At 41.7% G+C, this 22,404-nt stretch overlaps 1 protein-coding gene across 1 annotated transcript in view; it reads right to left on the bottom strand.

Moving 5' to 3' along the window:
• Positions 1-10,484: 10,484 nt before the first annotated feature.
• Positions 10,485-22,404, bottom strand: part of SPATA6 (spermatogenesis associated 6) — a 51,931-nt gene continuing 40,011 nt past the window's right edge. Inside the window, exons 11-13 of the mRNA XM_084852554.1 lie at positions 18,139-18,238; positions 17,194-17,300; positions 10,485-13,699 (exon numbers count right to left, since the gene is read on the bottom strand). Coding sequence (XP_084708680.1) covers positions 13,528-13,699; positions 17,194-17,300; positions 18,139-18,238 — 379 coding nt within the window. The 3' untranslated portion in view covers positions 10,485-13,527. The remainder of the gene's footprint in view (positions 13,700-17,193; positions 17,301-18,138; positions 18,239-22,404) is intronic.

The raw sequence follows: 22,404 nt of genomic DNA, 5'->3' as shown, positions 1-22,404 counted from the left end.
CACAGGGTTGCTGTTGTGAGGATGAAATGGAGAGGAGGAGGATTATGTACACCGCCTTGGGTTCCTTGCAAGAGGAAAAAAGGCGGGGTATAAATGTAATAAATAAATAAATAAGTGCCACTGCTATCTTAAATTTCTTCCATACAAGAGGAGGTCACTATGTACCGGCAGCAGTAAAGCTGTTTGCAGCCAAATCATTAGCTCAGCTCCTGTATGGAGCACAACATGGCCCCTACCCCAGTTTCCCCCCCACCGTGGAAGCAGCACAATCAACATTCCTGAGAGCTGTCCCCCAGGTGCCCCGCTGTGTCTCCACTGCTGCTTTGAGACTTGAAGTTGGTCTCCAGAAGGTTCAAACCAGGGCCTGGCTTGCCATTTTTAACTTCTGGCTGAAGTTAATTCTCTTTCCAGCAGGCCTAGCTCCATTAATCCTTCAAGATGTGTTTCAGTCTTCCTGGACTAAAGTTTTATTTCAAAAGCTCGTTTTGTGATCTTTCCCCTAGTTACTTGATCTCTTTGGGCTATGAGAAGGCCAGAGCAATGCTCAGACAATGCCTAGCAGATATCGAATATCAAGTCGACTTGAGCTTAACCTCAAATTCCATTTCAAATGACACTGCACTTCGACGTCACAAACCAGCAACTTATCTCTATTTACTCTTGGTCCAGAAGTATCCATACAGCTTTTACATGGGCACATTTTAATTCCCTCCCCTCAGCTGTCCTGGAGGGCAGATTTTGTAAAATTCCTTATCGCAAACAGAAGTGCCCCTGTGACTCAGGAGAGATTGAAACAGTGACCCATATTCTCCCGTACTGTCTTTTTTATCGTGACATTTGTAAAACTTTTATCGATCCCATTTTATCTGAATTGCCAGGATGCTCGGATGCATTTTATGTCTTTTTATTTCTGACAAAAAGGCAGCCACTACTCTTGTTGCTGCCAAATTTTTCGCAGCAGCAAGTAGAATCTGTCAAGAATTTACCCAACTTCTCCAATGTTTAGAATTCTTCTGAAATGTTTAGAACTTTTATAATGTTTTGGCTTCATATACATATTGCCCTATTTCTTGTCTTTGGTCAATGTATTTTATATTGATTATTGAGTTATTTTGGTCATTGGACCATAATAAAGACTGATGATGATGGCCCAGTATCAGTGTTATGGCCAGATCAAGGTCAACATGCTAGATAGCTGAAGTTTGCTCTGGATTCTTATATATAGAATTTCACAAGCTACCATCTTAATCCATCTCACCACAAAGGCTGATTTCAGTACTATAAAAATGTAGCATCATAAATGAATGAATGAATGAATGAATATGTTCAAGCCACTAAGGGTATTTGTTGTCTAAATTTAGCTAGATGCATCTAGAGGAGGCTTCAGGGAGAGGGAGGGGAGGAGGCTGGGGATATCTTGTAGCCCCACATCCCCAGTCTCCTCCCCTCCCCACCCCCAGAAATACCCCCTTTCACCCCCTATGAGCTCGCATTTGCACAGATCTTCTCCTTGCCTCCCTGCCAGCCAGCCAGCCAGTTCAGGCTGCATCGCTCCCCTCCCGATCTCATCTTCCTTAAAATGCCATGTGGACATGTTCCTAGCAAGTACTTCCTTCAGAGATAGCATTTCAGCTGGGCAGCACTTCTGACATGGCCACATGACCATGCCAGGGCACATCGCATGGGGTAGTCACGTGACCACTCCAGGAAGTGGCTGTCAGACTGAAACACTATTTTCCTTTTGAAAAAGAGACAACTGCACTGCTACAAGCACAAATGGCTTTCTAAAGTAGTAAGAACTTTAGAAAGGCTCCTCTCTGGGTGAAAGGACTGAGAAAAAAAGGCGTGCAGGCCATGCAGGCACTTGTAATCATTCTCAGTTTGAATAACAAAGTTCATTGGGTAGCCATCCAAACTCGGCACACATACGAACATTACGAGCACAGCAGTCAGCAGCATATGAGCCACCTATTTGCGTTTTGCTGGCATTGCTACTGAAGTGTCCATTTTTTTCCAGAAAGAAAAAGAGCAAGAGGCTTGAAGTCTGCCAGGAACGAGAGCCTCAGATAGCAGCAGGGTAGTTATCACCTAATTAACCAATATGTGCCTTCAACTGATTAAATTAGGAGGGGTTGACCTGATGGGAGCACTGAGTACATGCAAATGCCTTCCTGACCACCAAATCACCATGCCAGCCATACAGCCCATGAGCATACTATTAAATTGGCCAGTCTAGATCCTGGGCAGGAAATAAGGTCCAATCCTGAAGTGTCCACACCCCAAAATGGATCAGCGGGTTAATGCATCACTGGATACCCCTTTTGTTCTCTCGGCCTCTAACTCAGTTATGCATGCCCTAGTTATAGCCAGACTGTACAGCCCCATGTGCTCTGCATGGAGCTGCCTTTGAAAATGACAAACTTCAGATGGTCCAGAATGCTGCTGCTCAAGTCCTCGTTGGGCCTAGCCAGTAGCCGCTAGTCAGATCATATTACAGCAATGCTCTACCAGCTGTACTAGTTGCCAGTGAGCTTCTCGGCCCAAATCGAAGTGCTGTTTTTGACCTTTAAAGCCCTGAATGGGATCCAGGTTATTTGGAGGACCATCTACACCCACATTAACCTGTTTGTGTTTTAATACCTTCTTTGGTGACCCTGCTCATTGGCCTGCCACCAAGATCAGTAAGGTTGGCAGGCACAAGAGATAGGGCCTTCTCAATGGTGGCCCCTGTCCTATGGAATTCCCTCCCAAGAGATATATGGCTGGTCCCATATCTGGCTCTTTGTATTTCTAGGCACAAAGATTCCTGCAGACGCTGACTGCAGCCAGGAAATCAGAAGGCGTTTACTTCTTGGGAGGAGAGCAATGACAAATCTTGATAAAATAGTGAAGAGCAGAGACATCACACTGACAACAAAGGTCTGCATAGTGAAAGCAATGGTATTCCCCGTAGTAACCTATGGCTGCGAGAGCTGGACCATAAGGAAGGCTGAGCGAAGATAGATGCTTTTGAACTGTGGTGCTGGAGGAAAATTCTGAGAGTGCCTTGGACTGCAAGAAGATCAAACCGGTCCATACTCCAGGAAAGAAAGCCAGACTGCTCACTTGAGGGAATGATATTAAAGGTAAAACTGAAGTACTTTGGCCACATAATGAGAAGACAGGATACCCTGGAGAAGATGCTGATGCTAAGGAAAGTGGAAGGCAAAAGGAAGAGGGGCCGACCAAGGGCAAGATGGATGGATGATATTCTGGAGGTGACGGACTCGACCTTGGGGGAGTTAGGGGTGGCGACAGCTGACAGGAAGCTCTGGCGTGGGCTGGTCCATGAAGTCACGAAGAGTCGGAAGCAACTGAACAAATAAACAGCAATATCTGGCTGCTTTTAAGGAGTTTTTAAAAACTCATCTGTTCTCCCTGACTTTTAATTGGATTTTTTAATGGTATTCATTGCTGATATTTTGAAATTGTATTTTTATAACTGCATTTAATTTAAAATTGTGTATATTTAATATGATTTTATTAATATGTGTATTGTATTATTTTATGCTGGAAACCAGCTTGGGAAGACTATAGTCTTGAAAGGCAGCTAAGAAATGTATTAAATATAAATATAATATAATCAGGTTGCCAGGAACCTCTTTGAAGTTCCCTTTCATTCCCCAGACTCAAGCTATTGATCCCTTGTGCCTATCCTAAAAGCCATAGATCCGTTATGAAATCTACAACTGCTCTTACGTTTGGGCCGCTAAGGCTGCATTCTTTTGTTGAGGAATTAACCATGGACAGCCCCAGTGTCACACATAAGGCGCTCCTGTTCCTCGTTCCGCTCTCCCTTTCCTACTCTGGTGCCCAGCCCACATTTCTAGAACCTGACTTCCTCTCTCCTCCTCCTGCTTAAAACCACCTTGCTGCCTTGTTTAGTCCAGATAGATCCACTGCCTTCTAAGACCAGCTAGAGTTTCACCCCCTGGTGAAGTCCCAGTTGTTCTCTCTCGCCAGCTCCCATTTGTAGGATAGCCTCACTATATTGCAAGATCAAAACTTGTCCCTGTGGGGAGCTCTGCCTTGCAGGATGCTGTATAGCTTATTATGAGTTGCAAATCTGTCCAGTGGTTTATTTGTTCATTTGGTAAACCTAAAGCATTGCACTGAAGTTGTTAGGGGTTTTGAGTGAAGCACAGCCACCTACACACCCCACTTTAAGCTAGTTTCCCTACTTTGCCTCCTTACCCCACGTTCCCTGGCTCTGTTTTGTAATTTTCCCTTGGAGCAGTCACGGTTCAAGGGGAGACCTCATGTTCAGACCCTTCGGTCCAAATTCTATTTTTGCCAAACAAATTGTTTTGGCTCCAAGGTCCCTAAGAATGGCTTAGCTAGCCATTTGCTCTCCCAGTCAACACCTGTGCTCCTAGGACCAAGAGCCTAACCACATTGGCCTGGCTCTGAGTCTATTTGGATATATTAGCCTCTTTTTGGCTGTTCCCAGACAACTTGGTACTCAAGAGTGTCTAGGCAGCCAAGGTAATTTTCCTGTTTTGACTTGTGGCTAGAAGTGTGTACACCAGGGGGTAGCTTGTGCCTCTGTGATAATTATCCTTTGTTTCTCCATTGCTCTGAGACAAGGAAAATATACCCACTTTGAGTTTATTTCTCTAGAACTATACATTTTGCCCCTCACATGCTCTACCCTGTGCCATTGTAATTTGAAGTACCTGTGGCTTATGGCCTCCCAAGCCCTGTCTCACCATTTGCCTAGGACCTTCCCTGTTCCTTATTTGGCACTCTAATTTCCTGCCTCCATCTTTATCTTTGCTATTGGTGTTAGGAATAGTGTGCTGGTCCAAGCGCTGTGGGGTTGGTATACTAAGCCAGGGGTGGACGGAAGGTAGAGCAGGATCTACTGGTAATCTCTGGATGATTTGGAGTAGATCGGGATCCCTTGCCAATTACCAACAGTTTAAACAATAGCAAGTAAACCGGAAGCTAAAAACACACACCAAAATCTCTTTTAGGGCTGGTTTTATGCTAATTTCTTCTCTTAGCTTCAGTGTTCCAAAACTGTAAAATCGTAAGTTGACTTGGTTGCCTATGACCAGGTCTTTCTGCACATCTTCTATCAGTTTTACTCTGTGTTAGAAGCCCTGATCTATAGTACTCCAATGTCAGTTTGTATTTGTATATACAGTGGGATATCATGGGATACAGTAGGCAATCGACTCCACTGCCCCGGCTCCCTCCCTCTGGTATTTTGCACCTGACTCGGGGTACTAATAAAAAACAAAGTAGATCACGCAAGTGCAAAGTCTACCCACTCTTGAACTGAGCATTCTTTTCTTTTAAAAAATACCTCGTGGTAAAATAAATCTTCTACTGATCAACCTAGATAGTCTCAGGCTTATTTCCCCATCTGAAGTAGCCAAGGCCCCCATTTTGTTGAAGTACAGTGCATCTGCTCTGTGCACACCATGCCTCTGGGAAGGGCGGCTATATTTCAGGGAACATCAGTTACATGTGTATACACATGAGAGTTCACATGCACATTTGAATAAGGACATGCAGTAACACTTCTGTCTTGGATACGACAGGAGGTGCATACTAAATTTTCACCTATAGCATTGGGGAAAGTTAAACACAAATGATCGGTTCTAGTAGATTATGTATTTCAAACTGAAATAACTACTGGAAGACAACCTTGGGACTCTTTGGCTCATTTATTGTGATGAATAGCCTAAAACTCTCCCTTTTATAGTTAGTAGGCAAGTTCTCAATGACTTGACTTTAGGAAAGTTTGTCTTCATTAAAGGTATTAATTGAAGGCCAATGCTCACAAAGTTTCTTATTGTCTAATACATTTTAAGAAATCTTTATAAACTTTCCAACCTAACATTATTAAAAACCTTTTGAAGCTTGTAACACAAGGCAATTCTAACAAACTTCTCAACTATCTAATGCATTTATAATTGCAAGAGAAGCACTGTATTAGTTTTATGTAGGTCAGATAGTCATTCAGAAATGCAGGGTTTCTCCAAAATTGTGATTCTCTTTTAATTGCCCATTGTTAAAATGTTTGCTAGCATATCATCAGCAGTTCTAGTAATTGCAATGTGATACATTATTATGGAGTAGACTGGCAAGTAAGTAACTTAACCTGGTGATCTTGATTTAAAGAGAACCAATGTAAAAATTTAAAAAAATCTACCTCTCTCAGTACAAAGTCCTCTCTCTCTCTCTCTCTCTCTCTATATATATATATATATATATATATAGTACAGTATGCATATGGAAATACAAATTTTACATAATTATGTAAGTATTTTACATGAATACAGTAATTCCTGAAATATATTTTGCATGGATATACTTATCAAGTTCACGTTAGCGAGGTATACATTTATCAGATTTCAAGTCCTGCTACAAGAGGAAGCCTTGCTATTTACTCTTTGCTGCTTTCAAGAGGGAAAAGGCCACTTAAGGAGCAATCCTATGGCCGCTAGTCAGCAGCTAGATGGCCATAGGATAAGTCAGTTTCCAGGAACCAACCTCAGAGCCCGTGCTCCGAGGTTGGTTCCCTGAGAACTGACCTTCCCCACTCCCGCGTTGCCCCCAAGGCAGCGCGGAACAGCCCCGCGCTCACAAGAGGAGTGCAGAGCAGCAAAAATGGGGCGTTCCTGGGGGTCTTCCAGGATGGGGAAGGCGGAAATGCTGGTACGATACATCCTATGTGTCGTCCAGCAGCTGCCTCCCCCGCTCCGCCTTCCTGTCTAACTCCGAAATTCCTGTCTAACCAAAATTGGCTGTCTAGACACAAATGCAGGGCGGCTGAAGCGTGGAGGGGATGATTCTCTCCGTGCTTCTCCTGCCCTGCATTGGATAGGCAGTTGCTTCCAAGTTTGGAGGAGGCCGCCTATCCCGATAGGATTGCACCCTCCATGCCAGGTATGGTAAGTAGAGCTGAATTTCCCCCCACTTGCTAGTTAGATTCAGGCTAGTTTTCACATAAGTAAAAACTAGACCCTGGAAATGAGCAAGGGCACAATGCAGAGAAACTACCCTGCAGAAATTCCATTGAAATGGATGGGATTTGCAAAATAGCACCACTGTTCTACTGGGCGAGCCCACAGAAATGAATGGGATCTGCAGAAGAGGACAGCAATTTTACTGGGTGAGCTTACAGAAATGAATGGGAACTGCAGAACAAGACTACTGCAGATGTGCCATTAGTTTCAATAATTCAGTGGGGCTTGTGCAGGAGGCATTCCTGGTGATTGTGCACCTACACAATGACTGCTTTATATCCTCCCATGAGGTTTAGGGTGGTTCCTCCTTTCATACTTTTTCAGCAAAGATAATTTACCCATGTGGATATACGTGGCTCACAATAAAGATAGCTCAAATATATATATATGGCAGTAATTAATTAAATTTCTTGGTCGCCCATCTGGCCGGTCATCCAGCCACTCTGGGCAATGTACAATGGTACAATTTAAAACAGTAAAATTATACATTAAAACATTATTTAAAAATACCCTAACCCACCCCAAATGCCTGCCTGAATAACCAAGTGTGTGGCAGAAGCTCATTAAAGATGGGGCATGGTGGAGTTCCCTAGGGAGGGAGCTCCACAGAGTGGGGGCCACCACAGAAAAGGCCCTCTCCCTCGTCCCCACCAGCCTAGCTCTCCTGGCTAATGGGACAGAGAGAAGGCCATCTGAGGCTGATCTTGTTAAGCGGCCTGTCTGGTGTTACTGGAGGCGCTCCTTAAGATAGGCTGGGCCGGAACCATATAGGGTTTTAAAGGTCAAAACCAACACCTTGAATTTGGCTCGGAAAACAATTGGTAACCAGTGCAACTCCTTCAGCACTGGAGTGATGTGATCATGCCGGCAGCTGCCTTTAATCAGGCAAGCCGCTGCATTCTGCACCAGCTGCAGCTTCTGAACCGTCTTCAAGGGCAACCCCAGGTAGAATGCATTACAGTAGTCTAGAAGAGAGGAGACCAGGGCATGTACTACCAATGGGAGCAGATGGTTGGCAAGGTAGGGGTGCAGCCCTATCAGATGGAGTTGGTACAATGTTGTCCGGCTCACGGCTGACACCTGAGCCTCCATGGACAGCTGGGAATCTAAAATGACACCCAGGTTGCGGACCTGGTCTTTGAAGGGTAGCTGTACCCCATTCAACACCAGGTCAACATCCCCCAACCTACTCTTGTCTCCCACCAAAAGTACCTCGGTCTTCTCAGGGTTCAGCTTCAGCTTATTCCTCCCCATCCAGCCACTCACCATCTCCAGACATTTAGACAGGGATTCCACGGCCAACCCTGGTGAAGATTTGAATGAGAGGTAGAGGTATGTGTCATCTGCATATTGATGATATGCACCCCAAACCTCCTGATGATAGCCCCCAGCAGCTTCACATAGATGCTAAATAGCATTGGGGAGAGGATGGAACCTGTGGCACCCCACACATGAGTGGCTGTGGGTCCAACACCTCCTCTCCCAATGCTACCCTCTGGTACCTGCCAGAGAGGAAGGACCAGAACCACCTTAATACAATGTTTCCAATGCCCATCCTCTCCAGGCGGTCCAAGAGGATACCGTGGACAACGGTATCAAAAGCCGCTGAGAGGTTGAGGAGAACAAGGAAGGAGCATTCACCCCTATCCAAAGCCCTCCTCATATCATCCATCAAATATGGTTTTGGAAGGAGCTAAATTTCAGCAGAGTTCTGTCTTTTATTATACATTTGATTATTCTCCAATAGTCTTGCGCACGATAGAAGAGGTCTACCTTTGAAAGATTAGGTGGACACGGAACGGAAAGCATCACTATGTCAACCCATACACTGAAAAGTCATTTTAAAAGCCCTCACCAGCTTCATGTGTGCAGGAACAAGACCTGGTCACACCAGCTGAGCCCTAAATCAGTGAAAGTTGAGAAGAGCACAAATGGCAAGCCCTATAGCCATAAATATTACATGTGCTTTCTCTCTCAGTGGACTGACAGCTTTAACATTAGGCTCCATCACACAAAGAACAGTAGCTGTTTATTTCTGACAGCTACATGATTAAAAACCAGTAAACCGGGAAGGCTACAGTAAAGTCTTTCTTTAGGTGTTGGACTTCTTGAAAAGGAGGCATGTTTTTTTTTAACACAGTGACAGATCACATCTATGACAAAAGCTGTCAAAAGTTCACAAACATTAATTTTTGTATCCCTCAGTGGTAAAAAGGCAACGGTCCCAATTTTATCCACAGAATTCTAAAAGCACAAAGAGACTGAATACTGTTTAACAGGTTAAAAGCCCACAATGGAGCACAGGCAGGATGGGCTTTCACACCTTCAAAATTTTCCTTCTCAAATGCTTCCAACTCCCACTCCCACCCCCACCCCCCATTGCCATCAGGAAGAAAATAAACCCAACAGCACCAAACAAAATGACATTAAAGACAGAACACATCGAAAATACCAGATTCATCAGAAATATCACTTATGGGTAAAAGACTGAAACCATATTGAACTAATCCAGCCAATCAGTTCCAGGTGACAGAATATGATTAATTTACAGAGCCCCTTTACTACTACAATGTCATCATTCCTTTCAAAGGAGGGAACTAATCTGAGTATCTGGAATGGGTTCCTCCACTGTACTGAATAAGAAGCACCTCCATTCTGAAAGTTTGTCTTAGATTTTTGGATGAATGCATAGATGTTCCAGCCTATACCAACTACCCATGCCATTTTTGCAATCCTGTGGCATCCTTAAACATTAAGGTGTATCCACTATTCTAGGGATGCAGAACCTTCAGCCCAAGGCAGAATTCCATTTCAGAGAAGCTCTCAGGGCCCAAAGGTAAAAAGAGTGGTGACAAATGCAAAAGGGGCGGGGCCAAAATACCAACATAGTTTAGCTTAGCCACTGGCTCTTGAAGCTTTTGGATGAGGTGTTAACAACTCAGGGTGAATACAGCAAGCCAGTTACCAAGTGGTAACTTACTACTTAAACTGGTCATTAAGAACTCTCACCATTCTTTTACTCTTCTGAGTCCCAGAATGGGTGCTGACTCTCCTCACTTGGAGACATATTGTAGATGATCAACTTACCAAGTGTTACCAGTGTACCAAGGTAAATTTCTACTTGTGAAATTATTGTTCGTTTCTATTCTCCGTTCCACTTACACAAATCAGCATTAAAAGCGGTCAACTGATTTAGCACTGAAAGCCAAATGGGCTTAGAAAACTTAAGGTACTTAAATCCACGAAGTATTTGGACTCCTTTTACATGCCTTTGGATTTCTGAGCTCATTGTCAACACTTCTCGGCAGCGTGCAGCTCATAAACTCTTTTGCCCAGCCCTGACACCTTGCTGATTACATTTTTATGTTGTTTGCATTAGAAAACACAACGTCTGGCATACAAATATACAGGAATTTGTATATGCTGCAACAGTATTTATTTTTGGAAAGAAAGGACTTGTCCACTAAATTCCAGTTTTCTCTTTATTTATACTTTTTTTTGTACTGAAGTAGGCAGCTCTCTTTAAGATGCAAAATGGTGGAATATGCCATCCCCCGTCACCGACACACCACTTTGTGGATGGCAAAAGATAAGGAACAAGCACAGAAAAATGCTATTTAAAACTCTACTTGGGAACTTAGAAATTTGCATTTGATAGAAGGGATTTAAATTGTATTAGAAGGCAAGGTGCACTAAACAATTACTGTTTATTACTATGTTGGTTCATTGCCTGAAACGTTACTTATCACACACTGCAGTCAAGAAGGAAACACAATCTGCCCTGTGCACAAGCTGTTTGCCAACCAACAAAAAGGCAAAGTGTCTTGGAGATGAGGAATTTTTACCTGCTTTTCACATTTGAAATAGTCATTAACATACAAAATAGATCACACTATACTTGAAGACAAATTTTTAAAAAGTTAACATGTTGAGGGTTTATAGGTAGAGATAAGTGAGGCATATCCAAGCGACAAGTATGGCATTAAAATCCTGATCCTAGGCAGTAAGGTTAACAAGGGAGCTTCATGGGATCAAATGTAATGGACTCATCCCAGAACTACTGCAGCTTTTGGTATTGTTAACCCTGGTCTCAGCTACAGTGCAATGATGCTACACAGAAGCAATCAGACGTTACAAGGAAGAAAGAGCAGCTGCCGACCCTGGAACGCACAATTGAAGCTGCAACACATTTCCAGGGGCAGGTAACCTATGGCTCTCTAGATGGTTTGGCCTACAAGTCCTATTAGCCCTAGTCAGCATGGCCAATGGTGAGGAATCATGGGGGGTGTAGGCCAAAACATCTGAAGAGCCATACATTGCCCAGCCCCGCTTATGCAGTAAAACACTCCAAGGTGCTCCAACAGCTTTTCCTGTGGTAAATGCATAAAAATACAAGGAGACATATCCTTGGGTGTGTGTTTTTTGCAGGGGGGGGGGGCACATTTCTCCTTATGTCTTTACATCTATCACAATAAACCCCAGTATAGCCAACCTGCTGCATAATGTAGTTGTTAGCGTGCAATCCTATAACAAATGTACCTGGGAATAAGCCTCACTGAATTCAGTGGGACTTAGGAACATAGGAAGCTGCCGGACCATGGGTTCATTGAGCCCGTACTGTTGACACTGACTGGCAGCGGATCACCAGGGTTTCAGGCAGGAGTTTTTCCAGCCCTACCTGGAGATGCCAAGGATTGAATCTGGGACCTTCTGCATGGAAAGCATATACTCTAACACTGAGCCATTCCCAAATAGGCCATGGACTATATAATATTCCACACTTCTCTGAATTAGCTCTCTGTCCCAACTTCTCCTGAACTGCTCTGCTGGTGTGGGTGGAAGAGGCATTACCTGTAAGCCAAAGGAACCAAACTGATGGTAATGTATGTTACATATGCCTCATGCTGTTTATCAGCTCCCTAGATAAAAGATACATCTGAAACCACCTTTGTGAATTTATTTCTCATATTTTGGTTTCTCTTCACATAGTATAAATCTTTCTGTGCTCTTAGAAAGCAAATATTCCAAAAGGAGTATGTTTTTTTCTTCCCTTTCTGAAAGGAAGTAGGAAACAGACACTCCTGCCTCTAAATTTCTTGATGCCTGAAGAAAGTGGGCAGCCTGCCCTGATTTGTTAATGTGAAATATACTCAGTGGAAGGCTGGAAAGGTTTCTTCTCAGGGGAAGTTTAAAAACTGCTGGTGAACATTTGGTGGCCTTTAGCAGAGAGGTGCCAGCTTTGCCAATAGAGTTCTGCCAATTCATCCCTTGAGCCTGTAAGGACAGACTCCAAATTTGATCAGATTGAGGTACAGAACATTCATAATGTTTGTATCTGGGTGGATCTGCTAGCCTGAATGCTCCAGTCTTGCTCTCCTCATACTTAAACAATGCACTTTCATCTCTGATGCAATCCTAAAAGAACAACAGAACCTATTTAAGTGAAGTTTGGGAACAAGTATAGTGGGAAAGATATATTATTGACATAGACTCATAGAGTTGGAAGATACCTGGAGATTATCTAGTCCAATCCCCTCCTCAATGCAGGACCTGCAATGCAGGATGCAGCTACAGAATAGTTATGTTAAAAAGGATATTACAAGTAGAAGCATCATAATTAAAGTAGCACAAGAAAGAAAGACATATGTGATCCACTTGACCTGAAGGATGGAGCAGACTTCAACCAGCACATGAAGCTTAACAAAATCAGCTTGAAGGCAACACACACCATTTGTACAGCAGAACATAGAAAACCTATTAATAATATGACAGTATTTCAAATCTTCTAAAACAATTCATTTTGGGACAATATTAAGCTTCTCATGCTCTCCTCCACACCCATCTGTTCTGACCTCAGTACATGGGGATTGTAGTAGTAGTAGTAGTATATGCTTGTTTTGGTAATGAATGCAAGTTCTGTTCCTGATAACTACTTCATTACTATTCATTAAGGGTGAAAACATTCATCCACCATGTTCTCTCGGACTATCCTTCTCCACTCTCCACCACTCACATACATGTATGAACCAGAGATTTTCAGCAAAATACTTACAGGTCCGGCACCACTATTGAAAAGCAGCCCAGTGGATACTTTTCAGTAGCAGTACTAAAAACACGTAACTGGAAGCAACAGGTAGGGAAATATTGCCATGTGTGCCCATATTATTACTAGAGAGGCACAATGTATATGCAAAACCATCAACAGCTGTGTCGTGGATAAATGTGCAAATTCACCCTAATTTAAAACTGAATGCTTGAGAAATGGAAAGCCAAGAACGCTGACATGTCTATAAATCCCATTAGCAAACAATACACCCTACTTAAAATCCTCCAGATTTTATTTATTTCCCTATTGGGAGTCCCAGCCTCAGAATTTCACAAGCCCATGTAAAAAATATTTCAGGTAAAAAAAATAGAATACAAACTTTAGTTAGACAAACAACATTTTCATTAAAAATATGATGTTGTATACTGTTCGTTTTCACCTGTAGTACTATCAGGAATTTATTTATTTATCCTTTGAAATGGAACCAGAAGCTTTTCTGTACATGTTCCGATAGATTTTCTCCAGGCTGTCTTCAAAGATTGCTCTGTGGGGTTTGTTTTTATACTCAGCAGCTTGACTGGTCCAATAGTCACCATTATCCAGATGAACCATGATGCTCTGTCGTATGGATGAACTAGCAGTACCCCCCAACGAAACAAAACAGAACAAAACAAAACACCATATTAAAATGTTACCTTTCTAAACGTAGAGAAGAGTGATAGGCATTTATACTGTGACAACTCTCAAAATAGCATAAGCGCATGGGTGCAGCCTACACAGTTTTGCTTGTATAACTAAGTACTTGCAAAAGGATAGACAATACTAAAAATATAATGTCATGCCTGCATTTTCTGGGTATTCTGTACAGTCATGGCGATCTCATCTCAGAAATATATTATATCCTTTTATGATTTCATAAATACGGGAAAAGTGGTAGTATCGTGTCACTACTTTCTGTGTGCATACATATTTGACATCTGAATCTATTTCATTAGTTTCTGATCAAGCCAGCATGCTGATCACTTCAACATCACGAGCCCCAAGATTATACCTGCAGGTTTTGGCTCGCAGCGTGTGAGCTCTCCTTCATGCACTCAGTGTCGTGGGAACCACTTCTTCATTGTGAAGATCCCACACCACTGAATTAAAGAAGCATGTGGGACTTCCCCATCCAACTGGCATCCTGTTGGACATATATAGCACATAGCACATGCTTGCTATATTCACCCACCCAAACAGCATGGGATTCTACCATGGGGAAGCAACTCCCAAGCCCCCCTTGTGTGGGGCTTGGGAGTCTGAGCGGGGGAGGGAGAGAGAGAGACCACGTGCCAATGGAACCTGAACCACAGGATGATCCTGAAAATGCTCAGGGCTGGGATAGGAGAATCTAGAAGGTTCAAGAAGCAACTCTATGTAGTACAACTCAAGTGCTGTCCTGCACCCTGCCCTCACAAAGGGAGAAACTGCCCATTCCAACTAGTAGAGGAGTCCGCATCACCTGGACGGCTGTTACCAGTCAACGTAAGGATCAGTCTAACTTGCAGCTTGTTGGTTATGTCCTAAGCACTTTGTCAGCATCTGAGAGCAAGACCAACTGCATGATCCAAATACTGAGTCCCCCATACTTCTGTTCCTGTCCTAGTATCTAATCAAGCATCCTGAAGTCAAGGCAATGTAGCTGATATTTTTTAATGTAGGTAATACTCTCATCACAGGAGGCGGCATATGATTCAGCCTTTGGATGAGAGACAATCAGGTTTACCAGCAGATTAGTTTCATTAAATGGTACATTGCAGAGACTATGGCAACTGAGAAGGATACAATCTTCACTACTGCTATAGCCATGGAATAACTCTTTTTAAAATGACCTTGATAATATCTGCTGGCTTTAACTTTATATATGTTGTTATTGTTCAGTCGTGTCCAACTCTTCGTGACCCCATGGACCATAGCACGCCAGGCCTTCCTGTCCTGCGCTCTCTCCCGGAGCGTGCTCAAGTTCATATTCATTGCATCGGTGATGCTATCTAGCCATCTCATCCTCTGCCATCCCCTTCTCCTTTTGCCTTCAGTCTTTCCCAGCATCAGGGTCTTTTCCAGAGAGTTTTCTCTTTGCATTAGGTGGCCAAAATATTTTAGCTCCACCTTCAGTATCTGTCCTTCCCATGAGCAGTCAGGGTTGATTTCCTTTAGGATGGACTGATTTGACCTCCTTGCAGTCCAGGGGACTCGTAAGAGTCTTCTCCAGTACCACAGTTCGAAAGCAAACTTTATATATAAAGCACAGTTAACCACGTACTACTTATTAGTAAGCTCAAATGAAGTGAATGAGGGCTGAACAGGAGCACTATATGGGGAACAGTACCCACAGTCGGGTTCCAAGAATCCCGGCTGCTTCACCTAGAGTCAGTCATCACAACAGGCTGTGATACGATTATGAAGAGTGGCAGCACTGCCTGTAAATTTCACATCAACATACTGACAATGTCACAATGTTTGAACGTGCTCACTTTTGGTGCAATGCCATTAGTCATCCCTTCCTCATAAGAAATTCAACACTGGAATGGACATAGCTACACCCATGTTAGAAAAACATCAGTCTGCTGTCTTAACTGGAAACTATCCTGACAAGCTGAGCTGAAGTGATCTGGGGATTACATGCACAAATCATATAAAAAGCAGGATAACGGCACTCAACTCCACTTTTGGAAATACCTGTCATACACCTGTCACATGCTTTTGTTCCATCTCCTTTGGAGTCCCACAAGTTCCTTTCAAAGTCACTGGCACACTAAATATTTCAACATCATAGACCTTCTGTACAGTCCCAATAGTTTTCAATCATTTACTTTAGCGTGAACATTTGGTCAGCAAAACTACATTCTCCTCTGAACTTTGCCTTGCTATGCTATTTATGAGGACGTTGGCAGACTTCCAGCTGTCAGAATGTCCTTGAGTCTCTCTCTTTATCCCCCAACTCTCATGACTTCTCTACAGAATGTGATGAACCCATCAGTGCCCAAACATACTTGAGTATTCCATTTCAAAGTCCATAATTTTCAATTATGGCAATAGTTGTTGCAGGTTCTTTATTCAGAGCCTGTAAGTCCCATAATGACCTCTGTGCTCAGAACTATCACAGAACACATGCACATGGCTTTAAGTGTATCACCTGATAAGATGAGAGTTAGAGTATGGGTGTGTGGATATATTCAGGATATAGGAACAGCTGACATTACTGTGGATTAAACCCTCAAGGCAACACAGAGTCCCTCTTCCTATGTTACACTGGTGGCTGACTGAGGCTGAGGGGAGTTCGGGTCTAACATCTGGAGGACCACAGGTTTCCTCACCCCTGTACTGCAGTGTGCCTCCTTCCAATAATGCATAAAGCTCCAAGCCCTATAGGAGTGGCTCCTACCCACACCAGAATTTCCACAGTCCTTGGGAGAGACAATCATGATGTGAGGATGAGCCACAGAATTGTTGCCTCTGATGCAATCTGGGGCTCGTCATATTATCCTGGTGACATGGGAAGGTCCTGTGCTGCAGTTATTCTCATGCTACTGTCGTAACGTGTGTGTATTAGGTGTCCTTAAGGCCAGTGAAATCAACAGGCTTACGCGCACCTAACTTTGTGCTGGGCTCAAAGGTGCACTATGGGTAGTTTCCAGCATTGCCCATGTGCCAATGGGATCCACTGGCTAGCGCTTCCTAAAGCAACTGGAAATGAGATGAAATGTTAGCATCTGGAGCAGGGCAGTGGAGCTCACAGAAGGGAACTACGCTGACATGTCCCATTCCGGAAACAAGCATTTTGACTCATTTCTTATGTTGCTTTAGGAAATGCTAGCTTCCTTTTGCACTGGTAGTCAGTCCCATCGGCACAACAGAATGAGAGGAAACACAGTGGCAATACTGGGTACTGCCCTATATATGCAGCACAAATTCTTTGCATGGATTTACCACAGAAAGGTCTATAAATTGTTTATTTACCTAATTTATTCCAACTACAATAATGTCCACAGAATAATATGCAATTAGCTAAAGACCAGTGTAACAGCTGACAAAAAATGGAAAGTATGTACCAGGACAGGGGAGATATAATAATAAAAATAACATTACCAGCTCAGAAGCTCACTGTTGCTTAAAGATTCTATACACGAAACTTCTCTTTTCTTACTGGAATCTCTTGTCTTAGCAGACTCTCCTTTTGAAAAACAACTCTCATCCTAAGAAATCAAAATGAAAACGTCATGGTAATCTAATCTCAGTGGGAAAATATATTCCTTTGTTTCATTCATAGATAGATAAAATATTCATCCCTTAGCCAGGAAAGGAATATAATATATTTAACCTTTAAAATAATCCTACTGTGTCCCAATGACTCAGAACAGAGTACAATACAGTGTAAGATTTGGCTTATTGTAAATTAGGTTAAATATACATTAAGCTGAGAGACAGGGCACAACCAAACCAGTAATTGTTGGTATATTTGCTACTGGTATTTGTTCAAACCTAGCCTACGCTATAACCTATAATCTGTTTAGCATTTCACTTCCTTCTGTCCCCAGGAAAAAGAGTAAGAACTGGAAAGTCCTTGGTCCTCTCAGCTTAAGCCCTCCCACCTCCAATATGGAAATAGTAATACTTACAGGTTACTGGAAGGATTACTGAGATAATATATGTGAACTCTCATAAAGCCCTATGTAATGTTACTGTTAATTGTTGTTGTTGTTACTGATGATAATGTGTCAAGGGTCCAAAAAGACAATTGCCACGGTGGCCACAAATTTAATTCTGCTCCAACCTCACATTGAAGAAAACCTGGTGGAAGGTAGAAGGGTCTCTCACTGCATGCCACACACTGGGAAAGGTCAGAATTTAAAAGAGACTCTCACACTGCTTCTTTCTCCAAAACTCAGAACAAAGGAAGAGAGAACACACTGCCCTGTCTCCCCGAGTTTTCTCCATGTGTCAATCAGAAAAAATATTTTTTAGATGCCTATGGGATGCTTTTTCCATAACACTTTAGAAGGAAAAATAATGCAGTTTAATTTTAAAACGTACAAATGTTAGCCTTTGCCTTGCACTGTGCGTCCTTAAAATATTTTTCACTCGCTTATGGATTTCTTCTCCATTTACTGGTGTGTTCCAACTGGAACGAAACCTAGAATAAAAAGCATTTTAAGGGTCATATCACTTGGTGTGAATATTTTAAATTATGGACACTATTTGGAATTTGGAAATGGATACAATGTCAAATTATTTTCTCTTTTATATGATGAACTCATTTTAACTAATGTAGGACACACTCTTAATTCCAGTAATATATAGAATATACTCTGTGTGATACTTCTGCAACTACACACACCTGGCTGCACTGTTTCTGGCATCGTTTTCCAGCAATAAAAACAAGTTCTTTGTTATGTGTACAGATTTGGTCAATTTTATTGGAGTCAAAACTGCTGCATAATATTTGAGCCTTCCTGCTGTAATGGGGATGTTATTCTTCAATCCTTTGCACTGTAGTGTACTTTTGTTAACATCTCTTACTTTTTAGTCAGATTATTACAGCTTCATGAATGCCAAATGGGGGACTGACCCACAACCTATTGGAGGGGTATAGTATGTAGCTATGGAGTACAGCAGATTCATTTTCTAAATTTCTAAAAGAATACAAGTTGTCATGGTTATTAGGTGATGGGAAAAAGGGATGTGAAACAACCTCCTAAATATGTTTACTTGCAGTTAAGTACCAGATTTGAACAGGACTTTTACATTAGTGTAGTTAATTTCCAATTACATGACGCATTTCTATTTGCCACAAGTGAAAGCTATATTATTCTGTGTCACAATATTAGTCCCTATACTGGACACATTTAGGACCAATATCCCAATGGACCCCATCCTGATTATAAAAATCCTTTACTATAATGTAAACTTTGTACATTTCTTAACTGAAATGACAGAATAATCCACTAGTGTGCACTGTAGCATAAGAAATGTTTACTGAACACATAGCCTTCGACTTAATTTTCTAAATTCAAATATTTTAAGTATTAATAAAAACAGTACCAGCTCCTTTTTAATTGTCTAATTTTAGACATAACTATAAAATGTAATCTGCACTTTAATATTTACACCACCCAACGTCACCATACAACAAAGCTAAACCTTAAATTTATTACCCGTAACCTAAATTGAAACCATTTTATGATGTGCTAACTCCTACAGGAGATATCCTCTGAAGCTCATTTTCAAAAAGTAATTTCTTAAAACTATAAATAAAATGAATTCTCATTGCATAAAGACGCAAATAATGCCCGTGTAAAACCACCATCTCCTTACATATGGAATTAAGATGTCAGTAGTTTCTTGCATTGCTGCTGGAAGGGTTATATTATTTTACGGACTTTACTCTGACAAAACAAAATAAACCTCTACAGCTGTATTCTTTGTCATACTTCCAATTTTCCTTAGGACTAGCAAACATTTCGCAGTTACATCAGTTTAAATTGTTTATCGATTCCAATAGATTGTATAAACACTTTGGATATATAGCTAGGTGACCTAAGAATAAGCTGGATCAATAGAGAACTACTCATAATTCATTTCAAAGATGCTATGTCGAGAGCAATCAACTATTTTCTCCTGTAATGTGGCGAAAAGCATTTATTTCTCCCTTTATAATAATTTTTTTTAAATGATGCAGATTTGATGTTATATTTTGTATCAAAAGAAGAAAGGAATCTAGAAATCTTATATATGACTGAATATAACTTTTGGACATTCACTAGGATAAAATGGACAATTATAGCGCAATCCTATACATGTCTACGTAGAAGTAAGATCCACTGAGCTCAATGGGACTTACTCCCAGGTAAGTGTGTATATGACTGCATCCTCATATTTACAAAAATAAGATTTGTCCACATGGGCTATTTGAATAGAAGCTTCCACATGGGCTATTTGAATAGAAGCTTACAACTCTCAAGTAGGTAATAAATAGATGTTTTCAAAGAGATGACACTTTAATCACTCACTTGCATACAGTAAGAAATGCTAGCATCGCCTATCAGCAAGAAATGCTAATGTATTTCATATCAACAAGCACATTCTGCAAAACATTTGTGGCTCTTCATTTAGCCCTTTCCCCTGCCATAGTGCCTCACAAAAACAAGTGCAATTGTGCCTGTGTGGCTTCCATGAAGAATTTATCAGTTTCCAAAGGATTTGTGCTGAAAAGAGAATTTGTGCTGAAAGGAGGAGGAAAAAAAACCACATACAAGGACAAACTATCACAGGACAAAAATCAATAACATACTATAGGAGCAGATGCACATCTAGAGAGCAGGCAACTGTTGTAGAACCTGGTGAAAAGAAATATCTCTATGGATAACTATGACAGGACAAGTTAAAATGAATCTTTGAGAGCTTACCAGTGCAACTATGCTAATTAACAAAGCAAGATTTTAATTTAACACATCAAGGCTGCAATACTATACACACTTGCTTGGAAGTAAGTTCCACTGAATTCAATGGATTCTGAGTTGACATGAGACAAGATTATACTACATGTATATATAAGATATGCCACCATGGCTTATTTCCCCCTCAGTGATCATGAGAACAGGCCCATAGTACCTAGGAGCACTTTCAGATGCCAAGAAATTAGCCCTGGATCTAACACAGATTCTTTTGTAGCTAATACCATTCCATGTAAAATCACTAATAATGTCACAAACATTGGTTAGATCAGTTGGTGATTAGATAAGGTGATATTATCTAATCAATATTCCCTCCAATGAACTTCGGTCCAGTTTACATGTTATTCTCTTAATGAGGGAAGACAAGTAACGAAGACTCCCTGTGCCTGCTCAGGGGAAAGAGAGCTGCCTTCCATCCCTCACTTTGCCTCATGCTCCTGAAAAGGAACGAAACTCAGACAACATTTTCACCAGTCCTTGTGGTAGCACTTTGCTTTACCCTGATAGAGAGAAGGAAATAGATGCACTACCCATTTTTCTCTCCTGAGATGACTTCAGGGGGGTGGGGGGAGTGGGCTGCTAAAGAGAAAAATATTCCTACAGGTTTCTCTCCCTCACAGGGCTAACTATCAATAGGATAGCATAGCCTTCAGGTTAAATACAGAATATTTATCAGCCAGAATACCTGTATGTAAGAGTCACAGGTGGTTTGGGCAGTGGGTCTCATCCATAAGGAACTGTTGCACTGGGATGAAAGGCTAAACTCAAGGCAAGAAATGCAAGTGCTCTCTTTATAGCTCTGAACTCACTTTTTAAAGACATTCGGGAACAAGAAAGAAATCAACTAGGTTCAGGCTTAGCTGTTCTATGCCTTTCAGCCACCTTTAGGAGGCAATAAAGTCACTCTATCTTTCCTGAAGACCACAAATCACTCAACCTTTTGAACAGCTTTGTTTCACTTTAAATATCAACTCATGTTATCTGAAATAAATGGTTTGGGAATCACTTTTCCCAAAGAAAAATTTGTAGATGATTATCAACTAGGGGTAGGTTTATTTGAAAATGTGGGATCAATCTTTGGTTCTTGGGGGAGGAAGACAGATGACAGGTCAACTTCTGGAAGTCTACCTCAGAAATGCGAAGAACTACATCTTTCATATAGAATAAAATTGTGAGAGCAAAATTATGAGGCTTAAATGTCTTTCTGTAACAGTTATGAATGCTCCAACAAGAACATTATACTCTAAGAAATGGAGATTAGATATGACTTTTAGTGTACGGCATATACTAATACCCTTTTTTGTGAAGGGACTGGGAATCATGTAGGCTTCTCTCACTCCCATGTAAGGCACAGGAGAAAGAAGTAAAATATGCAAAAAGATAAATATGTACAAAGGGGAAGGAAAGAAGCCAAATGAGGCCCAAAGAGATGGATAGCCTGAAGCCACATATGGGTCATAATGCTGAGTGCTTTATAAACCGAGTCGTGATTCAAAAGTTATGACAGCTGCACAGAGCTCTAGACAGCAGACACTGATGAGTTCTCATCAATGTTGCTGGGCTGCTCTGCTTCAAGACAATGTTTGGGGGGGCTGATATCCCAAAGGGGAGACAAGCTTACCCTTACTCTTTCTAAAAAACACTGGGGTCAACAGCTTCCTTTAGCAGAAGGCAATACTGCCCCCTTCCCCACCCCCATGGCATGATGGGCCCTATCATATCAATTCACAGACATACTATGAGACAATGTTCTCTGATGTACCCAGACAGGAGCATCTAAATATCCAGACAAGCAACACAAATGTCCCCATGAGTACAATTTACAACGTGCATTTTTTTTCCACAT

The sequence above is a fragment of the Heloderma suspectum genome, chromosome 4 (genome assembly GCF_057233095.1).
Source record: "Heloderma suspectum isolate Gila_16-S chromosome 4, 16-S_ref, whole genome shotgun sequence".
Taxonomy (NCBI): domain Eukaryota; kingdom Metazoa; phylum Chordata; class Lepidosauria; order Squamata; family Helodermatidae; genus Heloderma; species Heloderma suspectum.
Note: the sequence above shows the minus strand (reverse complement) of the source record. Positions and strands in the feature narration are given on the sequence as shown.